This window comes from Acomys minous (assembly GCF_964271855.1).
Source record: "Acomys minous genome assembly, chromosome: 5".
Taxonomy (NCBI): Eukaryota; Metazoa; Chordata; class Mammalia; order Rodentia; family Muridae; genus Acomys; species Acomys minous.
The window spans coordinates 63851374-63873176 of NC_140494.1; the positions used below are offsets into that span (position 1 = coordinate 63851374).

The 21803-nt window shown below is 41.4% G+C and overlaps 1 protein-coding gene across 6 annotated transcripts in view; it reads right to left on the reverse strand.

The window, feature by feature from the left end:
- The window catches only part of MROH2B (maestro heat like repeat family member 2B), a 61712-nt gene extending 41973 nt beyond the window's left edge, over positions 1–19739 (reverse strand). For all 6 annotated transcript variants that reach the window (XM_084783536.1, XM_084783537.1, XM_084783539.1 and 3 more), the window contains exons 1-14: positions 19242–19739; positions 17874–17935; positions 15261–15371; positions 14072–14231; positions 13291–13389; positions 12712–12866; positions 8298–8438; positions 8070–8162; positions 7901–7970; positions 5941–6054; positions 4445–4518; positions 3055–3177; positions 1986–2099; positions 115–271 (exon numbers count right to left, since the gene is read on the reverse strand). In XM_084783536.1, coding sequence (XP_084639662.1) covers positions 115–271; positions 1986–2099; positions 3055–3177; positions 4445–4518; positions 5941–6054; positions 7901–7970; positions 8070–8162; positions 8298–8438; positions 12712–12866; positions 13291–13389; positions 14072–14231; positions 15261–15371; positions 17874–17935; positions 19242–19272 — 1504 coding nt within the window. In that variant the 5' untranslated portion in view covers positions 19273–19739. The remainder of the gene's footprint in view (positions 1–114; positions 272–1985; positions 2100–3054; positions 3178–4444; positions 4519–5940; positions 6055–7900; positions 7971–8069; positions 8163–8297; positions 8439–12711; positions 12867–13290; positions 13390–14071; positions 14232–15260; positions 15372–17873; positions 17936–19241) is intronic.
- Between the last annotated feature and the right edge of the window lie 2064 nt (positions 19740–21803).

Here is a 21803-nt window from a genome sequence, read left to right on the forward strand (position 1 = left end):
CATCGTCACGGTAGGGGACTAGAAGGTTCATATTGGAGTAAGTGTGCTTGGCAGCCATTTCGGAATGAGTCTCTCAGAACAGAATAGTTTTGCTTTATTTATGGATGTACAAACCGGGTCCTGTAGAGATGACAAGTGCTGTCGACTCCTGTATGTCACGCTTCTTCTTCTCTTCTGCCATAATCAGAATTCGGATGATGTTAAACAGATAATCTAGTGTTCCTGTATATTCCTCAGGTACCACAAAAGTCAGGATTCGTGGCCACAGCACCTGTAGAAAGAGTTTCTTTTTGTTTTCCATACTTCCTAATATTCCCTTACGTTTCCCCCTCTGTTTTAGAAACGTGTCTGTTGTGTGTTATTACTTCAGTCTTCAGGTCAAGTCAAAGAGAGAAATACGGTGTCTGCACATTCATGTTTGAGTGCTGGCTGTAGTGAGTGTGGGAGGGTGATTTCTTCTGGAATTGCTTCTTGACTTTGGAGCAGGAAAATTATTTCATTTGAATGAGGTCTGGAGACACTACTGGTGGTCCTGCCTCTCTGGACCCTCTCTCTCCTCACCAATGGCAGGGTTCTTCTTGTCAAAGTGACACTGAAATTACCCCTATACATTTTCCCAAACTCCAGAGCTAAAGTGAGACTGCCCTAAGTGACGACGAGGATGAGGGGACAATTGAGCTGAACTTATTCCTGTGTTCTGCAGTTCCTTTACTGCCTTCCTAGTTCTGATGGAAACCTTGGCGTTGACTTGGACTTTTTCACACTTGCATATGTATTTAATCAATATTCCCCCTTGCTCTGTAAGATATCACATGCCCTCTCAGTTTCATATACAGCATTTGGGTGCTGCTGTATGGTTTCTATGACTGGCATGTGGTCTGACATACAGTTTCTTTCTCATAGGCTACCTGTGTGCCATCCCATAGGGTCCCTACATGGATACTTTTCTGTATTTAGCCATTGAGTAACATTTCATTAGTTCATCAGGAGTCCCAGATGCCAGATTCTTCAATGTTAAGGCTAGAGTCCTGGGGTACTGTTGTTTTCTGCTTTACTGTCTCCTTGGTCAGAAGGTTTCAAACTTTAATGTGTACCAGAAATACTGGCACTTTTTGAGCTGTAGACGCTGATGTGCTGATTTATTATATTTGGACTATAACATCATAATAGGCTTTTGACACATTATTCCTTATAACTCAATAGCTACATATAGCCTAGATGAGGCCTCAGTTCCGGGAGGAGGACCTGGTTCCGCCAAGGCTTTTGAGCCATCAAAAATATATTTTCAGGCTATTTTGCTTAAAAAAAAAAATAGTTTTCCAGGATCCTCCCTTTGACATTCAGATTAACTCTGTCTCCAACGAGCCCTGAGCCTGGATACATTAAAACTTCTCTCACGCCGGGTTGGTGGTGGCTCACGCCTTTAATCCCAGCACTTGGGAGGCAGAGGCAGGTGGATTGGTGTGAGTTCGAGGCCAGCCTGGTCTACAAAGTGAGTCCAGGACAGTCAAGGCTACACAGAGCAACCTTGTTTCAAAAACCAAAACCAAAACAAAAGCCAAGGAAACCAAAACAAACAAACAAACAAACAAACAAACCAAGCCTGAAAAACAAACCACCAAAAAAAGAAACCAAAAAACAAAACAAAACAAAAACAACCCCCCCCCCAACAACAACAACAACAACAAAAACCAAAACCCTACTCTCTCTGCTTCAAAATATTTCTAGGTCCATTAAAATCAGAAGAGAAGTGACATACTAGAGTCCTTATAAAATGTACTGTATTCTCTACACATAAATAACTCATACCCATTGCCTTGATTATAAAGCTTGGCTGTGTGCTGAGCATCAAACTGCAATTCTTACAATAGGGCATCACATGAACTAAGGGTATACCTCGTGTGAACTCATGCCTGCACCCCCAAGTGAGCAGGTCCCTAGACAGGCAATCATTGTGCCTTAAGTGGTAAAAAACAAACCCTTACCTGGGGCATCCCAATCACCAGTGGGTCCAGGGATTTTAAGACTGCAAGGCTTGTTTCTTGAACAGATATCTCTCCCTTTTCAGTCTCTTCGAAGTTAGATTTCGCGGGCTTCTCCTTTAAGAAATGTTAGACAAATTCCTTTAGCCTTACTCCAGAGTGTTTTTAGATTCTGGGGCAGAAGACATTAATACTCAACCTAAGGACTGATGGACCTCAGTGATCTGGATCCCTAATACCAATCAAGCCCACACCTGAAAGGGCCCATTGGAGAAAAGGGCTGGGAGGCATGTGACCGTGAAAACATAAAAGCAAAAGTTCTAAGACTCTTTTGGATGCAGCTGGTTCCTCTCTACTTTAGGCATTTGCCATTTTCTCTAGGGAAAAATGCAGAACTCTGTTTGCAAGTGGAATGGATTGTAATTTCAGTTGTGACTGTCTTCCTAAAATGGCTGAGATCTCACACACACTCCTTGACAGAAGGCTAGTCTCAGTTGCTACGACCTGATTGTTTGTTCTGTCAAAGATTCAGATGTTTACATCCTGAACCTCAGAGTGATGGGAGAAGTAATGGTGGCACTCCAAAGGTGCTTAGGTTGTAGCATGTGTTGGAATGGGAGTTCTGTGGAAGAGACCTAAGAGTCGGCCAGTCCCTGCATCATAGGTGGCCAGACTGAGAAGGCACTGTCTAGGAGGAAGCAGATGCAAAACCTTAAATATTGTATAGAAGCCACCCATCTCAAGGTATTTTTGCTTTTGTACCTCAGATGAACTAAGTCACCACTCTAGTATTCGTGACTAAAGCCACTGAACATTTCCTAGCCTTCGGCATTCGAGGCCTTTGGCAGCTAGGTTCTTCCTCAGAGAAAGCTGACTTAACCTACAGTGTGTTCATTTGAAGTTAGAAATGACATTAGTGAAAGGGAAAGGGGGAGAACTAGGAGCTTAAAGAAAAACAGAGAAGAGTGATAAGACAGAGGTTATACATTTGGGCACCATCATTTTCCTTGAGCTTCATTGAGTCAGCTGCCCTCGAAGGAGTACAGCAATCAAAACTGCAGCACGTTCATACCAGGCTCCCGGTGGCCATGGCATACTGGGAGAAGATGTAGTCAATCAGGGGCCATCCTTCTCGGGCTTCGATGTAGCCCTTCTCACACATGGTTTGGATGAGAAGAAGGGTGGACTTCCTTACCTAGAGGCAGAGTAATAATCTGAAACCATTTATGCTTTGCAAAGAAGAGGGTGACCCTTCCACTCTCCTGCCAACTCCAGGAACCACCCAAAGGTGGGAACTCAGAAAACACATGTTTTCACTCTATCACAATATCCAGAATCTCTTAGGAGAAATTCGTTCTCCTCATGAGGCTTCTTTCATAAAGGGATTGGTTTCAAAATATTGTCTCATAAAAACTTAGGATAATCATTAATTTTTCCTATTATATTTTTTCCTAACATGAAACACTTGAATACGGGACATAGGAAACATCAGGCAATCTTCCACGTGTAGGACTTACTCTTGATGGTCTCAGGTTGGAGAATAGGATGTCTATGCTCAGAAGAAAAAGACTCACGGCTTGTTTTTGGGAAAATATGCACTATCCTTAAAAATTATTTATTTTTGAAATTATAATTACATCATCTCTCCATTCTCTTTCTTCCCTCCAAACCCTTTTATATGTCTCTTCTTGCTCTTTTTCATATACATAGCCTTTCTTATTGCTGCTATACACATATGTACACATATATGATATATATTTACTAAATATGTATGTACAACATGCTCTGTCTGTGTAATGTTTCTTGAATGTGTATTTTCAGAGCTGACCTTTTGTTATTGGATAACCAGTTGGTGTGTTCTTCCCCAGGGAGGACTATTTCATCTACTCTTAGTCTTCCTTAGGTGCTGTGGTTCTTTTGTGTAGGATTGAGGCCTCCTGAACTTTCATCTGCTCATGATCAGCATGTCTGCTGTTGTTTAGCTCCTATTTCGGTGGTCATCTTTTAATGGTTTTCTATTTATTTTGTGTGTGCAAATGTGTGTATATGGGTGTGTATGTATATGAGTGGAGATAGAAAGACAACTTGATGGAATGAGTCTTTCCTTCCCGCATCTGGATCCTCAGGATTACCCCCAGGTTGTCATGCTTAACAGCAGGTGCTTTTTCTCAGAGCCATCTCTTTCGCCCACATCATCTTTATAGCTAACTTAAACAAAAATCTAACTGGGGAACGTTGCAGTGTTGAGATGGGCAAAAGTCTTCTGTTCCACTAGAAAGCCTTAGAACTGTATGTAAATTAGGATGTAAGTTATCTCTTGGAGTTGAATTCTTTTAAGAATGACATTGACCACTGAACAACTTATAAGGAAGTTTCACACTAGGTCCTCAAAGAACCAGGATAATTTCAGCCATTCCTAAAACCACCACCAACCAAATAAAAGCTCCTATTAACTTTCTTACTTTTACGTTGAGGTCACTCATGACAAGTTTGACTGTTTTTTCGATTGAAGTTGCATGGTTCCTGAACCTGGGCTCTGAAAGCCAAAAGGAGAAGCTGAAGTCAGACTCAGTAGGAATACAGGATAATCTAGAATTGCTGAAAACCTACAGACTTAAGGCACACAATGGAAAGGCTCAGCTTGTTAACATTATATGAATTTCATCCCCCTCCTATCTGGCTGTCTGGCTGTCTTTTTTCATTAACCATGAAAATTATTCTTTGAATTTTTCTATTACATCCATTTCTTCCACCACAAATCAAGTTCCACAATGGCCAGGGTGTGAGCGGTAAAATTTGTAAGACTAGTTTGTATTGTTACCAACTGTCTTTTCAATGACTAGATTTTCAAACTGTTATAAAAAAGAGCTCTCTTAAGGTAGTCTGCCACAGACAGAATTCTGCCTAAAAGGGGGCAAGCTTGGATGCAGGCAGAGTTGACGGCCAAACTCTGCCAATACAGAGTAAGCAAGTCCTCAATAGTTCCTGCCTTAAAAATATGTCTGTCAGATATATCAGGCTAGAAGGCTGAAGATGATGCTCCAATGTTATAGAGAATGTTGAGTGACTGTCCAGGCAGTAAACTGTCTCAGTAATTTCTTCATTTTGAAGTTGCTAACCTGCACTTCTGGTTCACTCAGGTAACTAACTTTTACTCCTTCTCAAGTATATGAGAGGATTGAAGACCAGATAGTTTAGTCTTACAATTAAGCTTAGTTGATTAGGGGTTAAGATGGTTTTATATCAAGATAGATGTTTTAAGCTAATAGAGATGAGATGAAAGATAATGATTTTCATTCAGAAATTCAGATCCAGTAAGATAGAAAAGATGTTTACTTCAAGTTTGCCAAATACAAATAGCCAAATCACTATGAATGTAACATTTATATAATTCCTGATTATCTCACAGTTCTTCCTGCTCTATGTAGTTTAGTTTACTCATGTGTAATAATATAAATATATATGTGACAAAGGAAACAATAAAAAATTAAAAATGAGTTCTCATATTTTACTGCATTCACAATATCAACCATTTTATAATGTATCATTATTTTTTTTTTTACCAAAAAAGAAAAATATATAGTGGACAATTAGAATTAAAGATGTTAGTGAAATACATGTTCACTCTTAGGAAAATGTGGCTTTTGGAAGTAAAGAGATACAGCAGCAATTCATTACATTCTACACTGTTCTAAATGTGGAGATTTCTATACTCGTTCACACTTTATGATTAAGCCACTTCACTAAACTGCTGGATCTTCTAAATGTTTAATTTAATTCTTTAAACTAAATGTATTCATAAATTTCACAAAAGGAGAGAAGTAACTGAAAATGCATTCTCAGTAGGGGAGGTGACAGAAGACCAAGAAGACAGAAGCTGGGGCAGAGGATTCGGGAGCTGTGGGCCTCTGCTACTGTCTTACTGATGAACTAGTCTGGCATCTCCTTCATTGCTTACCCTCAGCATTGATAGTCGATCTTAACAGAGCTAAGATTCCTGTTCTCACAACGTCATTGGTATTTCTTATTTGTTCGTCAAAAAAATCCAGGACGTCTGCGGGATTGGCGTGAGCTGTGGGTTTAGAAACACCAAGTGTGTGAGCATTCCTTCAAAGAGTTCATATTAGCATATGGTAATTACACATTGTGTTATTTTAATATGTGCATGGCACATAGGAGAACTCATATTATTCTTAGGTAAGGCATTTGTGAGTGAGAAGACGAGAATTTCCTCTTGAGGACTGTTAAGGCCACTCTTTGGTTTTGCGACTTCCAGGCTTCCGTAGTGCTTCCGTAGAAATGCAGAACTAGTTAAGCAGTTTGTTTTCTAAGAAACTTGCTGGACCTGGGTTACTCTGCTCACACCTGTGGAAGTCAGGGGATGTTGCAAAGATACTCTAGAGACTTTTAGTAGGAAACGGTCCTAATTTAAAGGACTGTATAAGAACAGGAGAAGAGGCTCATGAAGGGGCATGGCAAGAACCAGGAATATGGAGGCAGAGACAGGACTGATGCCTTACCAGCCTGGAAGCAGAGGGCTGCAGAGCAATAAAATGCCTGGATAGAAGGAGGGAAGTTTGGTTTGGGAGTTATCAGAGTAAAATGAGTTGGGCTGACAGGAAAGAAGGCTGAATTAATCAGAGGAGTTAGGAAAGAATAGAGAGGGCAGGAGAGATGACTCAGCTGTTAGCAGCACTGACTTCTCATCCAGAGGACCATGGTTTGATTCCCAGCAGTTCTCATACAGTGCCTTAAAAACATCATTCACCCCCTACCCAGATCTAGCCAATGGACAGGACATTCTCCACACTTGAGTGGAGAGTGGGATATGACTTTCACACGTACTCTGGTGCCTCACCTTTGACCATGTCCCCTGAATGGGGAGACCTGGTGGCACTCAGAGGAAAATAGCAGGCTACCAAGAAGAGACTTGATACCCTATGAGCATATACAGGGGGAGGAAGTCCCCCTCAGGAACTGTCATAGGGGAGGGGAATAAGGGGAAAATGGGAGGGAGGGAAGAATGGGAGGATACAAGGGATGGGATAACCATTGAGATGTAACAAGAATAAATTAATAAAAAATTAAAAAAAAAAACAAAACCAAAACATCATTCACTCCAGTTACAGGTGATTCAGTGCCCTCTTCTGGTCTCTAAGGGCATTGCACACACAGTGCACACACAAGCAAAACACTCATTAATGTAAAAAAAAAGGTTTTAAATACTTAAAAAACATAATTGATGTACAAGGAAGTAGGAGAGATCTGGGGGAGATGGTCTCAGAGGAATCCAATGACTGTTTTCAAATGTGATTTTATGTCATTGATATAGAGAACCTGGCATATTCTGTGTAATTTGTGCCAAGCTTTGAAAAAGGTAATAGAAAGGAGAAAGAGTAAGACAGTGCAAAAGGAAGAAGAAGAAGAAGAAGAAGAAGAAGAAGAAGAAGAAGAAGGAGGAGGAGGAGGAGGAGGAGGAGGAGGAGGAGGAGGAGGAAGAGGAGGAGGAGGAGGAGGAGGAGAAAGGAGGAGAAAGGCGAGAGAGATTTTATTTTTAACCTATGTTCTTGGGACCAAAGAGTGACCAAGAATAAAACAACCAATCAAATCATGACTTAGGACTTGATAATATCTCAGCGTCTGATACACGCAGAGAAAAAGTAATTTCCTATCTTTAGAGTGAAAAGTTCATTCAGGTTTCCTAAAAAAATTTCTGGTTGGTAGCAGATAATACTCTCTACCAGGAGGTACCTGGCACCCTACCTATGCCAGTCCTTCTGCAAGTTTATAGGGAGAAGGGCAGACTGAGAAAGCCGTGACCTTAAGGAACATTCTGTACACGAGGAAGTGACAGCGTGCTCTGCCATCTTTGACACATTTAGATATTTTTTATTAACACTCTGGATGCTGGGCCATACCGAGAACGAGGAAACAGCTCGAAGCTTCAATTTTGTTTTCCTTTATTGGAGGCTCTGGAACTCTGCAGATCTGAGCAGGGAGAAACAGCAATTGGGGAGTGGACAGAAGTCAAAAGCGGAGACGTAGTTTAAATTGGACAAGCAGGTTTGGACAGCACGGACTTCCTACCTGGTGGAGCAAGCTGGTGAGGATGGACCTTCTCAAGTTCTTGGGAAGGACGATGTCGTAGAGGACTGCGGCAGTCAGGATCTGCTTTAGACTCTAAAACAGAAGCACTCATGGTTTAGGTAGGTGCTGCCCGTGACGCAGCCACGCAGGAGACAAAGGCCAATGATAACACGCTATGAGAAGAACACACCCACGGTTCTCAGGAGAGTTGCAAATGGAGGCTCTCACCTGTGTGATGTAGAAATCACTCTCTTTGTCTTTGTACTGGATCAGGAGCCAGGACACTTGGCTCATGGCAAATTCACGATAGTCTTCCCGGGGCAGCAGCAGGCTCACGGTGGGTCCATGGACCTTGATTATGCTTAAAGTCTGTAGAGGCAACAAAGACTACTGTTGGCATTGCTACACTTTGTGTGTATATTGCTCAGTGTGCCGTGTGCCTTGGGGACTTTCTCCTTTAGGAAAAAAAAAACCACCTTTAGAAATGAAGCCGTTTTATTTTATTTTTTTTGAAAATGCACAGGTAAGGAGTGCTGCGTGAGCAACGGTATTTGTATACACAGCTATGTCTATGTGGATGCTTGTTTTAATGTTTGCTTTTTAGTTTTTCAGTATACGATGTGTGTGTGTGTGTGTGTGTGTGTGTGTGTGTGTGTGTGTGTGTGTGTTGTGTTTGAATTCCCGAAGGTGTGCACATGCATACATACTCGTGGCTCACATAAGGAAGTCAGAGGACAGCCTCAGGTCTTATAGTCTCAGTCTTTCGTCTTGTGAGACAGGTGTTTCTTTGTTTCTGTGTTGGTCAGGCTTGGCAGCCTAGAACTTCCTCCTCTCGTTCTCATGTCTTTGCCTCCTAACTGCCGGGAGAAGTGTGCTGGGATTACGGACGCTTGTGCTGTCACTTCTGGCTTTTATGTGAATTATGGAGATCTAAAGGTCATCAGACTTCTGCAACAAGTGCATTAGCAATCTCCCTCTTAGTCACTTTAATTCACCACATTAATGAATTAAAAATTCCCCAATATTATAAAATATTTAGTGACCTTATGTTGTGTAGCAGTTTCCTCCAAGCTAAAACATTTCAGTTTGGAGAGAAGCTTGCTTAGACACAGGATGTGGAGTTAAGCAACAGGATGTTTTAAGGGGAGATGAAGCATTCCTTCCAGTAAGAAGTTTGTTTCCAGTGACTGAATACTTCACCATCTGAAATGAAAACCCTTCATTTTTCATGGAAGCTCAAGACACAAGTTGTTTATAGGGAGGTGAACCAATAGGATATTCTGAGAGAAGACAAAAGATTCCATCCTTCTGGGAAGCTTACTAAGCTCAGGGAGAAAAACAATTCAGCATCTTCAGGAAGTTCCTGAAACTGACAAAATTCACTTGGTCTTTATACATGCTTGTGTATGCCTCTCTTCCAGGTGTATATAAGCAGTAAGCACCGTTGAGAGACTCTCTCAGACAAGTTGAACTGCCTGAAAGAAGGACAAACCAGCTGAGCTGCCTGGAAGACACTCAGAGCAACTGAGCTACCTGGAAAGGACACCCCTCAACCCAGTAGAGCCACCTGCACGTTGTGTAGCACACTGTAAGTTTCATGAGCCGTCACCCATGTTGGGATGGGTTTTGGTGATGCCCCTGTCTTGGAGTCCTTTCTGTTCCTGAAACTAACCCCTCACCTATATTCCTATAAGTAATCCCAGTAAAACTTACTGGTTCAACAAGTTGGCCTTCGATGATCTGTTGTCAGTTCCCTATCTGTGATTAATAGACTGTTGTTCATGTATTCCTAAGGAGAATGTCACACAACATTTCATATGACTTTGTCACTTTCCCTGCACACTATTCCCCCTACAATATTCTACTTGCCTTCCTCCTTTCCTCAGAGTGAAGTTGTAAATATGCTCTGTTCTAAATTCCATACCTCCACTTCTTGCCCCCCACCCACCCCAAAGTCTGCTGTAATCTAGCTTCCATTTGACACTGGGAATGATCAACTCCCAGAGCATAATACACGACAAACAGTGATCATAAAAGTCTGGATATCACTATCTTTTAGGAAAACTATTTTTAAGTAAAAATTAACAGCTTAGTGTGCACTTTGATAAACTACTTTCTACAGCTAATATTTGTGGTGACCTACAAAACCATATAAAAACAGAGTGGCTCCTAGCAATGCCATGTATTTCACTTGAGACTGTGTCAGCTGTGGAGGGTCTTCTACTGCACATTTCTGTGCACCACATACTTTCTAGTGTTTTCTTTCTTGAGTTCTGTAGTAATGGACTGCAGATCTTTACTTGTTATTTTGAAACATCTTAGCTTCTGTAATCTCATTCTCTGTTCTGCTCTTCCTTCAGAAACCTTTCTCCACCTTATGTCATGATCTATTCCTTTGTGTTTCTCCAGAACTTAGTTTTTGCCACCTTCAGCTCTTCATTCTGTCCTTGGAAAACACTATCTAAAAATCATTCAGTTGTTATTGAAATAAATGATGATATTCAAACCTATGTGGCTAATTTTTGAATTTCTTCTTAATTATGAGCCTGAATGTACCCAAGCCTACTAATTCATCTGCTGGAACATGTCATAGGCATTTAAGTCAGTGTGTCTGCATCATACTCATTAAAACCACCCACTCAAACTTGTCATTCTTTGTCACTCTCTTATCTAACTTAGTGGTGCCAAGGTCACTTACGTCAGAAATCTAAGGCTTACTCCAAGGGCCTCTATTTCCTCCACTGTAAGCACCCAGTTCATATCAAATCCTTTTGATTCTGTTCATCGGTCTCTGCCTCCTCTAATCAGAATTATTGACACTGTGGTAAATGATCTTACCATTTATGACCTGGAGTAGGTTTCTACTGTTCTGATCATTTTGTCCACATTTGTCCCTATATCTGGTGTTGTAGTTTGAATTACCATCCATGGAGTCATATATTTTACACTTGGTCTCTATCTGACAGTACTGTTTTAGAAGGTTGTATAAACTTTGGGAGACAAAGCCACGCTAGAGGAAATAGGTCGTAGAGGATGGGTCTGGAGATTTTATAGCATGGACCCATTTCCTGTTTGTTTCTGCTTCCTGATTCCAAGGTGTCACATAATGAATCAAAGCTTCACGCACACAATCTGGCCTCCTCTGGAACTGCTGGCAGCCTGCTTTCCCTTTGTGTTGAACTGTATCCTCTCAAACTAAGTTAAGACAAGCCTGTCCTCTGCTAAGTTTCTTTTTGTCCAGCTTTTGCTCACAGCAACAAAAGTATCTGAAACATCTATCCAGTATTTTTGAAAACTGGTAACAGAATAATTTTCTTAATATGCAGATCCTTGTTGAGAATGTTTCAAAGACCTCATTCTTTAAAAAAGTCTCAAGTCGTGTACAACAGTTAAGTCTGTTCATTATATAACCACCAAGATGACCCTTCTGGTTCAGTCATTTCTGTCTTTGGTCTACTGCTCCCCTTCTACTGCACTCACTAAGGCATGCCTTTTACTCCATCTCTAGCCTCTGCTGCAGTGGGTTTTTCTGCCATGGGATGTAAGACTCAGATTCAATGCTACAGCCTTGCCAAAACTCACCACAGAATGAGGTGAGCCCCACCACTTCTTAGTTGCTTGCCTGCCTCTTCTTGTGGGAAGCAGGGTGGATAGCAATGAAATGACTGTGCTGGATTTTGCTGTCTAGGTGCTTCGAAGGAGAAATTCTTTAAAGGCTCCACTGGTTAAAGATTTAACCACCCTAGATGTTAAACATGCTTTTAAAATTTGAGATGTAGAAAAGTTGCAGAATTAGAAAAAAATCTCAGCCTTAAACCTCTTATCAGATAGCAAAAAGAAACCTAAATAGGATATGACATAACAGTGTACTTTAAATGTATATTAACCAAAATAAGGATGAAGTTTTACATAGTTAACTCATCATAAAGAACTGTAGTATTTTCACACATCTGACTGAATCCAATGTTATTTATCTAATTGTGTTATTGGTGGACACCAGAGATTCATTTGGACCTGTTGCTTTTCTCAAGTTAATGACACAGTTCCAATGTAGTTTATGATATACAAAACATGAAATAGCTGACATTCTCTCATTTGGTCATTTGTTCTCCCCTCACATTGAAATACCAGAGTGAGATTTTCTGTTCTATCTTTGATATATCTCCAATATCTGGAACAGGATCTGGCATATTGTGTCCTTCAGGAAACTTTGGATGGGACAACGGACAAACAGTGCCTTGAAGTAGATAGAAAAATTGATAGGCTCGATGTATCTTCTAAAACCTAAGTATTGATGCTCACAAGAATTGAACTTATGATGTAGGAAAAGGAATTTCAACAAGGTCAACATTTGCTGGTTTAACTGGGAAAGATTATTTTAAAAATGCTTTGTAGCTTAAAGTGTAGACAAGAAACCAGAGAAGGTCACTGAATGCCATATCTATCTATCTATCTATCTATCTATCTATCTATCTATCTATCTACCTATTTATCTATCTACCTATCTGTAAGTATATAGCCATATACATAGTCATATTTATAAGACACACACACACACACATACACACACACAACTATCGTCTAAATAAGGTGTGACCAGCATGGGGGTTTGCAGCTTGGGCCTATCTGAAGCCCCACTCACATTCATGGGTGAGGCCTGGGGTGCCCATTTCTCCATTATGTACCGGAAGAGCATGAAGATCTTGTCAGAGAGCCTGTTAGCATCTATTTTGGGATAGGGGAAATCCTTCCAGTGGTTGACATACTTGTAAATGGCCCTGCTGAATTTTTCAAGGGCTGAAAAAACAAAACAAAACAAAACCACAGACTGAGAAAAAATAAAGATGGGAAGAACCATTTATTTATTCTAAAAGAGAGAACAGACAATTAGCAAACATTTCGAGATCATCTTAAAGCTTCATCAAATAAAACATGAAATTGTTTAGGCTATTTTAATTAATAGTTAAAGAAATGCAAATTGACACTATTATGATATACTATTACTAGGAGATACTCTGTCCAGAATGGAACATAACAACATAGTCAGTGCCGCATGTCAACTAAATGAAGGTATGGTGGTGATTCTTACACACTGAAGGCAGAGCAGGATTGATACAAACTCTTTGGACAACTCCTTGTGATTGATCTGCACTGTTTGAGAAGTGTCTTGGAAGCACATCTGGTCTTAAGTGTTAAGAGAGAGAATTATGGGAGTACCCACCGATACAGAAGGTTTGCCTCATGCTTTCATCCTCCACCAGCCTGAGCATGGTCTGCATGGTAAGCAGGGTCATCATCATGAAGGGGATGCTCTGAGACACTGCAGTGAAGGACACAAGAGGAAACGGCATCATTTGTGCTTTTTTTTTTTCCGTGAGGGGGATCCTGACTCTGATGTCCACAGAAAGCATGTGGGAACTGAATGTAGTATACAGGTAGTAGGATACAGGCAGAAGGAAGATTGCATCTTTGCTCTTCTTCTTCAACCCAAAAGCCTGAATGAAGTTAGTCAAGGTGTGGCAGGTTTGAAGGAAGCTCTAGCTATGTAGGCACACACACACATGTTGTTTAGCTATAAGCAGTTTTGGATTGTTAGTTCATTAATATCTGTGTCTCCCATCTATCTTTGACCATGTCCCCAAAGTATAGCAAATATGACAGGTGCTCAATAGTACCTGTTCAATAAAGTACTATAGAAACAAATGGCAGAAAACCTTTTTCATATAATTGTCCTGTTGTTGGCAGCCCATTTCTCATGGAGAGTGAGTTTCTGCAGATGCAAAGACAGAAGGGGGAGAGGAGCATGGAAGAGGGGCCAGACATATTTACTGCATTCTGAATCAATGCCTGGCCATCAAGATCATCTATGCTCACAACAGATCTCATGTCTTTCCTCTAATGTTCTTCAGTGCAGTAGCACTTAGAGAGACATACTTGCTTTTGCCTTAACTGTCTTTGGGGTATTTATTTCCTAGGGAAAATATGACATGTTCCTTTCATACCATAGCTGGTTGCCAGTTCAGCTAGGGAAAGCACAACAAACTCATTTGGCAGCTCCAGAATCCTGAAGTTACTTTGCACTTCATACATCACAGAATTGAAATCATGAGCAGCAAGAGACACCAATACCTCACCAGCCAGCATTCTGATTTCTCTGGGAATCTGACAAAGTAAATAAAAAATAATAAGTAGAAGAGTGAGTATAAAAGGGGGAATAGACTATGCAACATTCTAAGTTCACCTAGATTTGAGATAGAGAGAGAACAGACTGCTTCAAATTCAAAGTACAGATCTCTCAGGTAGGAATCAATAACTGGGAATGCTGAGGTAATTTTTATGCAGTTCTTACAGACTTGGGGCTAATTAGTGTTTCTTTTCTTTCTTGCACACAGAATATGACTTATATGGTTTGTGTAGACCTTGAACTATGACCCCCCCCTCCCTGTTTCCTGAGCACTGGTGTTATAAGCATGGGTAACTGACCGTTGCTCATTATTTTTGCACTCTTTGATCAGGTACCTTGATTCAGAGATTACGCTTTAGAACCATGAATTACTGTGGTTGAATAAGTAAATGTTAAGAGAAATTAGGGTTGAGAGCTTTAATTTTCATGCCGTTCTGATCTAACTATCTTCAAATTTAGGAATATTGGGGTATGCTTCCATTTTTGTTGATGGTGAGCTGGATAAATTTAATTAGCAATCCCACTAAGGAAAACGAAACCACAGCAAAACAAACAAACAAACAAACAAACCTGTACTCAAAAGCATAAGAGAGCTTAAGCACACAGTATAAGCAATGGAAACAATGATACAATGCAAGAAAAAAAGGCAGTTATGGAGAGAGCGAGTGATGTGGGAGCCGAGAGAACTGGGCTAGGTCCTCCTTCTGTCAGCAGATTACTGTGCTCCACTGAAATCAACTCTCTCAAGTATAAATTTCTTTGTCTAAAAGATGGTTGGATGGTATTTCCTCTAAAGTCTTTCTTAAGTTTGTCTCATTTCCCCAATCTGTGCAGTGGTAACCAGGAGGCTTATCATGAAGCCAAGATATCATGAAGAACAAATACTCCAGTTACGGTTCTGTCAGCCATGAAGGAAAGGCTTTGGTGCATCTCCGCGGCATATCTGAGTCATTCAAAGTCTCTAATCTGTGTCCTCGTGTGCATTCACTACCAAGAAGCAAACTTACTTCCTCATCCCTCATGTCCTTAGAAGTGTAGTAAATCAACCTTTGGACTATGGCATCATCCAAGATGTCAGTATTCTGAATAAAAGAGGTGAGATGGCCATAAATGTCTTCCTGTGAACACAGAAGAGTGCAAAGGTATTTGAGTTACAAAATAAAGAACTCAGGTGAAGCTTAAATAGACAGCACCACTAAATTAAGCAAAATATATTTGCTGCACTGTGGTCTAGACTTTCTAAGCAGAATATGCATCTTTAGGAGTCAAAGGCTTACATAGAGAACAACACTATTTCTAAAGCTTATTTTATTTTGTTACACTTCCTGGACAAGATCTAGTTGAATCAGAGGCACTGAAGTCAGTATCTCAAAGTGTCTGACAGTGCCTGGTGTAGAGTCCTCAAGGAAGTGTCCATCCCCTGAGTTGCCACCCTTACAATTGGGGCTTTTGTTGTGGCACCAAGGAGCCCCCTGTATCATCAAGAACATTACTGCACTATGGGGTTGCATCTCAAAGAATGTTATAGGTTTTCATTTCACCTGTGCCTTTTTTGAGACAACACGGGAGACCATTTTGGACAGCAGTGCAGCTCTAGGAGACATGTGATTTCAGCAGATGCCAACGTTGTGGCTTTTACCAGTCTGGTAGATGACAAAGATGTCCTGTGAAGGATGCGAGGGAGACGGGAGTTCTCAGATCTCCAGGTGCATACACCTCCACAGAGTGCGCCTGTGTTTAAGGTGTTTATACTAGTCTATAGGGCTGGCCATAGGAAGTTTTAGCAAAAGGTATACTTTGTCTTTTTTCTCTGTGTCTCCTCAGCCCAGTTAAGCATGTGTAAGATCCTGCCTTATTCCATGTGTATTTTCTGATTTCTGAAGGCCTTACTCTCTTCGCAAGGGCCACCGTATGGAGTCCTTACCACATTTTGGAGCTGAGGCGCACCCTTTATCTGGAACATTTTATTAATATTCATGATTCTTTATGTTCGATGCAACTAATAGACTCATGACTGAAGAAAGAGTCACAGAAAACTTTGCTCATTGAGTGCTGATGCTGTGAGCACCTGGGTCTTAGCTGAGTCCTTCATGCCTTGGCTGTAGTGTGGGACATTTGCATTTTGATACCACACCCGAGCCACATCTCACAAGTAGGCATGGCTCATTAGGAACTTGCTTTGTAGACCAGGCTGGCCTCAGGCTCATACAGGTCTGCCTGCTTCTGCCTTTAGAGTGCTGGGATTAAAGGTCTGATCAACCATGCCCAGTCCCATTTCTATTTCTTTTAAAATTGTATTTGTTTTTATTTATGCATGTGTTTCTGTGTGTGTCTATGTATATGTGAGTATAGTGACCACAGAGGCCAGAAGAGGGAGTCAGATGCCCTGGAACTAGACTATAGGCTATAGGCACTAAAGAGCTACTGGAAGTGGATGCTGGGAGCCAACCCACGTCCTCTGCAAGAGAAGCACATGATCCTAACTACTGAACCCTCTGTCTAGACCCCTCCATACCATTTTTATTGATCACTTTTCCTCAGCATGAAAGCAATGTAGAAGTGGTTGCTAAAATTACTATTCTTTACTCTCTTTTCTAGAAACTGTATCTCAGTCCTTAAACAGCCCAGACATTGTTTCCAAGCTGTTTCTTGGTGTTTCACAAACAGTGCTGTATGGGAATGCTAATTTCTACTACAAGATTCATAATATGGATGTTAATCAAACCTAACACTAGGACCATCTCTGTGAACTTCATATGCCTTGTCATCGAGGGAAACAATCAGAATCCTGGTCACTGAGCCCTAGCCTAAGGATTGGCATTTTCTTCAAGCTAACAATAGCAAGCAGGGTTGAACATCACTACATCATCAGAAAGCTACATGGACACTGTTTTTCACAAGAGGCAATGCTGAACAATTATTAGGTGACTCTGTTGGCACTAGAAGGGCTTCTGCCTGACTCTGCTACAGCTGTCCTTATTTAGGCAAGTCACACAGTGTATCAGTGTTTCATTTCTTCTCAGTTGTCAAATAAAAACAAAAACAGCATCATAGACTTGCGAGGAATGAATATTATATAGCACGTTGTATGTGGACGGCTTCAAGGACTATACTTCGTAGATAAGTGCTGGGTGAAAGGCAGGAACTGTTATGCAATTGTTGATGCCTGAAAAGCCTTCAATTTCCAGAGAAAATTTCAGGTTGTGGGACAGGATGACAGACAAGCATGGGGAGTCTGCACATTTTCAAAGCAGCCCTCACATTATAAGGAGGAGAATCTAACTCACGGGGTTATAAATCTGGCATTTTCCTCTTTCCACCATCTACCTGCATATAGTTATGAACAAGTGTACTCTTTAGTAAGTTCTGGGATGTTTGAAATGCTAAATACCATTATTTCACCACTGTAATAAGTTCTATTACAAATGCATTTTCTAAAAGATTTAAAGACATAAGGGAAACCGGGGCGGGGCTGGTGGGAGGGGAGGGGGAGGAGGAGGAGGAGGAGTGGAAGCGTAGAGGAAAAAAAAAAAGAAGGAAGCAAAAGCAAAGGAGAGCACACACAGAGTGCTGCAGCCGCTGGATTGTAGGCAGTGAGTAGGGAAGAGATCTTTGCATACCTTGCTGATGTTGTCCTCCTTACTCAGCATCCCCAAAGTGAGATTAATATCTCTAAAGGCCTCTAAATTACAAAGACAAAGAATTAGATATGTATCAACCTGCTCCATGCTGCCTGTAGGTTACAGAAAGTCACTTCCTGTCTTCCTGTCTTCACTCTCCCTTTAAAAACACAATTCTAGTTTTTATTGCTAGCTCTTGATGTTAGGAATGTACTGTGCCTGTATTTCCTTTTCCCAACAGACTTGAAGCTAACAGGTATGTCGTGTTATTGTGAAACCACTGATCAGTGTAGAGGTACAGAGAGCAGCTGCACTCCCATGTAGGGCTCTGACCAAGTGTGCCCGCACTCTACGTCTCTAGTGTCAGTGAGACAAACCCTTCACACCTGATGTGAGCAACACCTAATGTGAGCAACAGAACAGCGGAACGCTTCCTGATTTGCCTGTTTTCCTCCCTTAACGAACCTCTGTGTTGTCATCCTACACTTTCTTCTTGTTTATCTACCGTTCTGTGCTTTCAAGAACCTTCTTCTGGCTCCATGTGCATGGCACTTTGCTTTTTCCCGATAAAGACCTAAGTATTGGTTTTGTATTTTCCAGAAATGCGTGTTTTTTGATAAAAGACTCTGGAAAGTAATTAAATGCTGCAGCCACCACGACCACCTCCTCCCACCCCCCACCACACCACCATCACCATCACCCTCCACCCCCAGCCCCCACCCTCCACCACACCACCATCACCATCACCCTCCACCCCCAGCCCCCACCCCCCACCACACCACCATCACCATCACCCTCCACCCCCAGCCCCCACCCCCCACCACACCACCATCACCATCACCCTCCACCCCCAGCCCCCACCCCCCACCACACCACCATCATCTATACCATCACCGCTCCACCCCTCTCACAACCTCCCCCCACCCTACCCCCAGGCCCCCACCAATAAGCACAACAATGTTGGAATCAAAAGACTGCAGCAGTATCAGGCCAATGGCAGGCTGCTAGGAGGACCAGGTAAAAACTTCCCATGAGCCTCTGATCCAAGCATGTACCTTGTTAGTGTAGAACTTTGGAAGAAAACATTGCCCAAAGATTTTAAAAATATTCAAAATTAAATAAGAATCGAGCTTCTGGTATATAGCCTCCCTTCCCCAGAAGTCGATTAAAATATAGCCTTTGCAGGCTTCCAGTTTATCACCAGCCCTTTACAACCAACACTTTATTTTTATTTATTTATTTAATAAAGAGGTAATAAAGGGAAATAGCCTGGCTTTATCAAAACATTTCAGGCAATTTTTTTGTGGTGTAGAAGCATGCAAAAAATTCAGCATACAACAGGGTCCCTGCTCCTCATGACCTGCTCACCTGAGTACTCCTCCATGGTGGGAGTTGTCATGGTTGCTGTAGGCTTTACAAGTGGTGGCACCTAAGTATCAGAAGTGGTTCAGCTAAAAGGTCAGTGAGGCAAGGTAGCAAGTTTCTCACATAAGGTTCCCTAGATGAAAATCCCTTGACTGGCAGCGTTGTCTGGGAGCTTCTGGAGATGGGTTTGCAGTTGAGGTGGACGATCCTGGATTTTACCACCATCACCTTTTTCTTGCCTGTGAGCTCCTGCTAACCAAGATGGCTGCATCTCACCAAATATTGTCTTTTTGCAGGAGACCAGTGTGTCTGAGGAGGAAGAAATTAGAAAGTAGGCTTCAAACCTTTCTTATAGACGAAAGGAGCCACTGTGCCCATTCTTGGGCCTACTGATCACAAGTTTAAGAATGGTCTGTTTTGGTGGCCACTTTCTTGGCCTGATGATGTTGGTTAAGTTTTTAGATGGTCTTGATAGTTCTATTTGGTGAGGTCAGTCACATAACTGAGCATGCTCAATGGACTGGAATGTCTGTCAGGGGCAGTTGCAAGGAATGACCAACTGACACAGCAGCCAAGCCAAGCCACTCAGGCCCCCTCCCCACCACTCACACCCCAGTGACTTACCAGAATCCTAATCTTCCCACAAGCTTAGGCTTTTCCTACTTATTTTCTATCCACTTGATTTCAAATTGTTTGTTTTGCATGGCTTTCTTGGCCGTGATATTTTCATAAGGTGGAGCTGAATCTTGTGCCAGTGCCCCCTTAGGCCTCAGTCTGTGTGATTTCAGTCTTCAATACAGGGAAGATGAAGATTATTGTCACACTATATAGGGCTGGGTGTAAAAAGGAAGATGCCCATTGCAATTTTGATGGCTGCTTTCCAGACTATTTTCATTGAGGAGCCTTATTTCAGAGTCAAAGACAAAGTCTTGGTTTCACCATTCTTCAGTTGAGAATTTTTATTGGTATACATTGTAAATGCTGATAGATTTCATAATGAGGACAATTTTAAGAATATCATGCACTTTTTTTACCATGTCACCCCAATCTTCTCCTTTTCCCTGTTGTCCTCCTTCCTCTCTTCCCCCAGTCTCCCTTCTGCTTTCACGTCATGTCACATATATAAAAAGTCTAGGATCCACAAATGAGGAAAAAGAGATAGTACTTGTCTTCTGAGCCAGGCTTATTTTGCTTAATGTGATGATGCCCAATGATACCCATTTTCTAACAAAAATTATTTGATTTTAATCTGTAGCTACATAAACTCAATTGCATAGGCACACACATTTTTTTTTTTAAATTTACTCTCCTCCTGGCAGACATCTAGGTTGGTTCCAGTTCTTGGCTAAGGTGACCACTGCAGCAGTGAGCATGGATGTGCTAGCATCTCTGTGGCAGGAAGAGTGCATGGACACATGTCCAGGAGTGCCGCAGCTGGCTCACATGGTAGTTCTTGCTTCTGTTTCGTGAGGACCCTCCTTTCTCCACACTATGACTGGCTGCACTAACTGCTCAGCTCCCGGCAGTGTATGGGGATTTTATCCTTACCAGCACTTTCCATCGTATGGCAGCTACTGATTGGATTGTTTTGCTTTCTCAATATTTAATTAGATTTTAGTTTTAAAGTGGGTTCTAGATATCAGTCCATGTCAGATGGACAGTTAGCAAAGATTTTTTATTCCATTCTACGTAGGCTGCCCTTCATTCTTTTATTTCTTTTGCTGTGCAGAAGCTTTTTAATGTCACAGAATCCTATTTGTCAACCCTTGGTGGTATTTACTGAGCTGCAGAGTCCTTTACAGAAAGTTCCTGCCTTTGCCTATTGAAGAGGTTCCTCTGGGGCTTCCCCTAGCAGTTTCAGTTTCAAGCCTCACCTTTAGGTCTTTGATGCCTTTTGAATAGATTTTGTTAACCATCCAGCTCATAGACACACGTCTGTCTCAGGGTTCTAAGTCAGCATCACTTGTTTCCTAAGCATGTCGTCCATAGCACCTTGTCCAAAGAATGTGCCTGGCTCTTACTTAAAATGCAGATTCCAGGGCCTACCTCAGACCTGATAAATTAGAATGAGGCAGCCGAAATGTGTGCTTGAATGTGTACTGGTCAATATTTAGTGAGGAAGGATCATAAAAATCTAGGAAACGCTTGGCAGAATCCTTGCTCAATAACCCACTAGTAAATAAACAAAAAAGTTGCCATTTTTGAGGGTGCTCACTGCAATTTGAAAGGATAACAAGCTATTCTCCAGCACCCTGACTCATTTGCACTGTTATCAGCCTGGTGAGCCTGAGAGTTACTGTGATGATAAGTGGCAGCCTGAAATTTAATGGTGTTCTAAAAGCATATACATATAAGTAACATCATTCAGACTGAATAGGTTGTATTTACACACACAGACACACACATACAAATACCCACACCCCCACATATATTCCTAAATATATATGTATTATTAAGTTTGTATGTATATATAGATTTATAAATACATGCATATATAGGTATAGTTTATACATATTTAGAAATATATGTGTGTGTCTACACACATGTATATGTACACACACACAT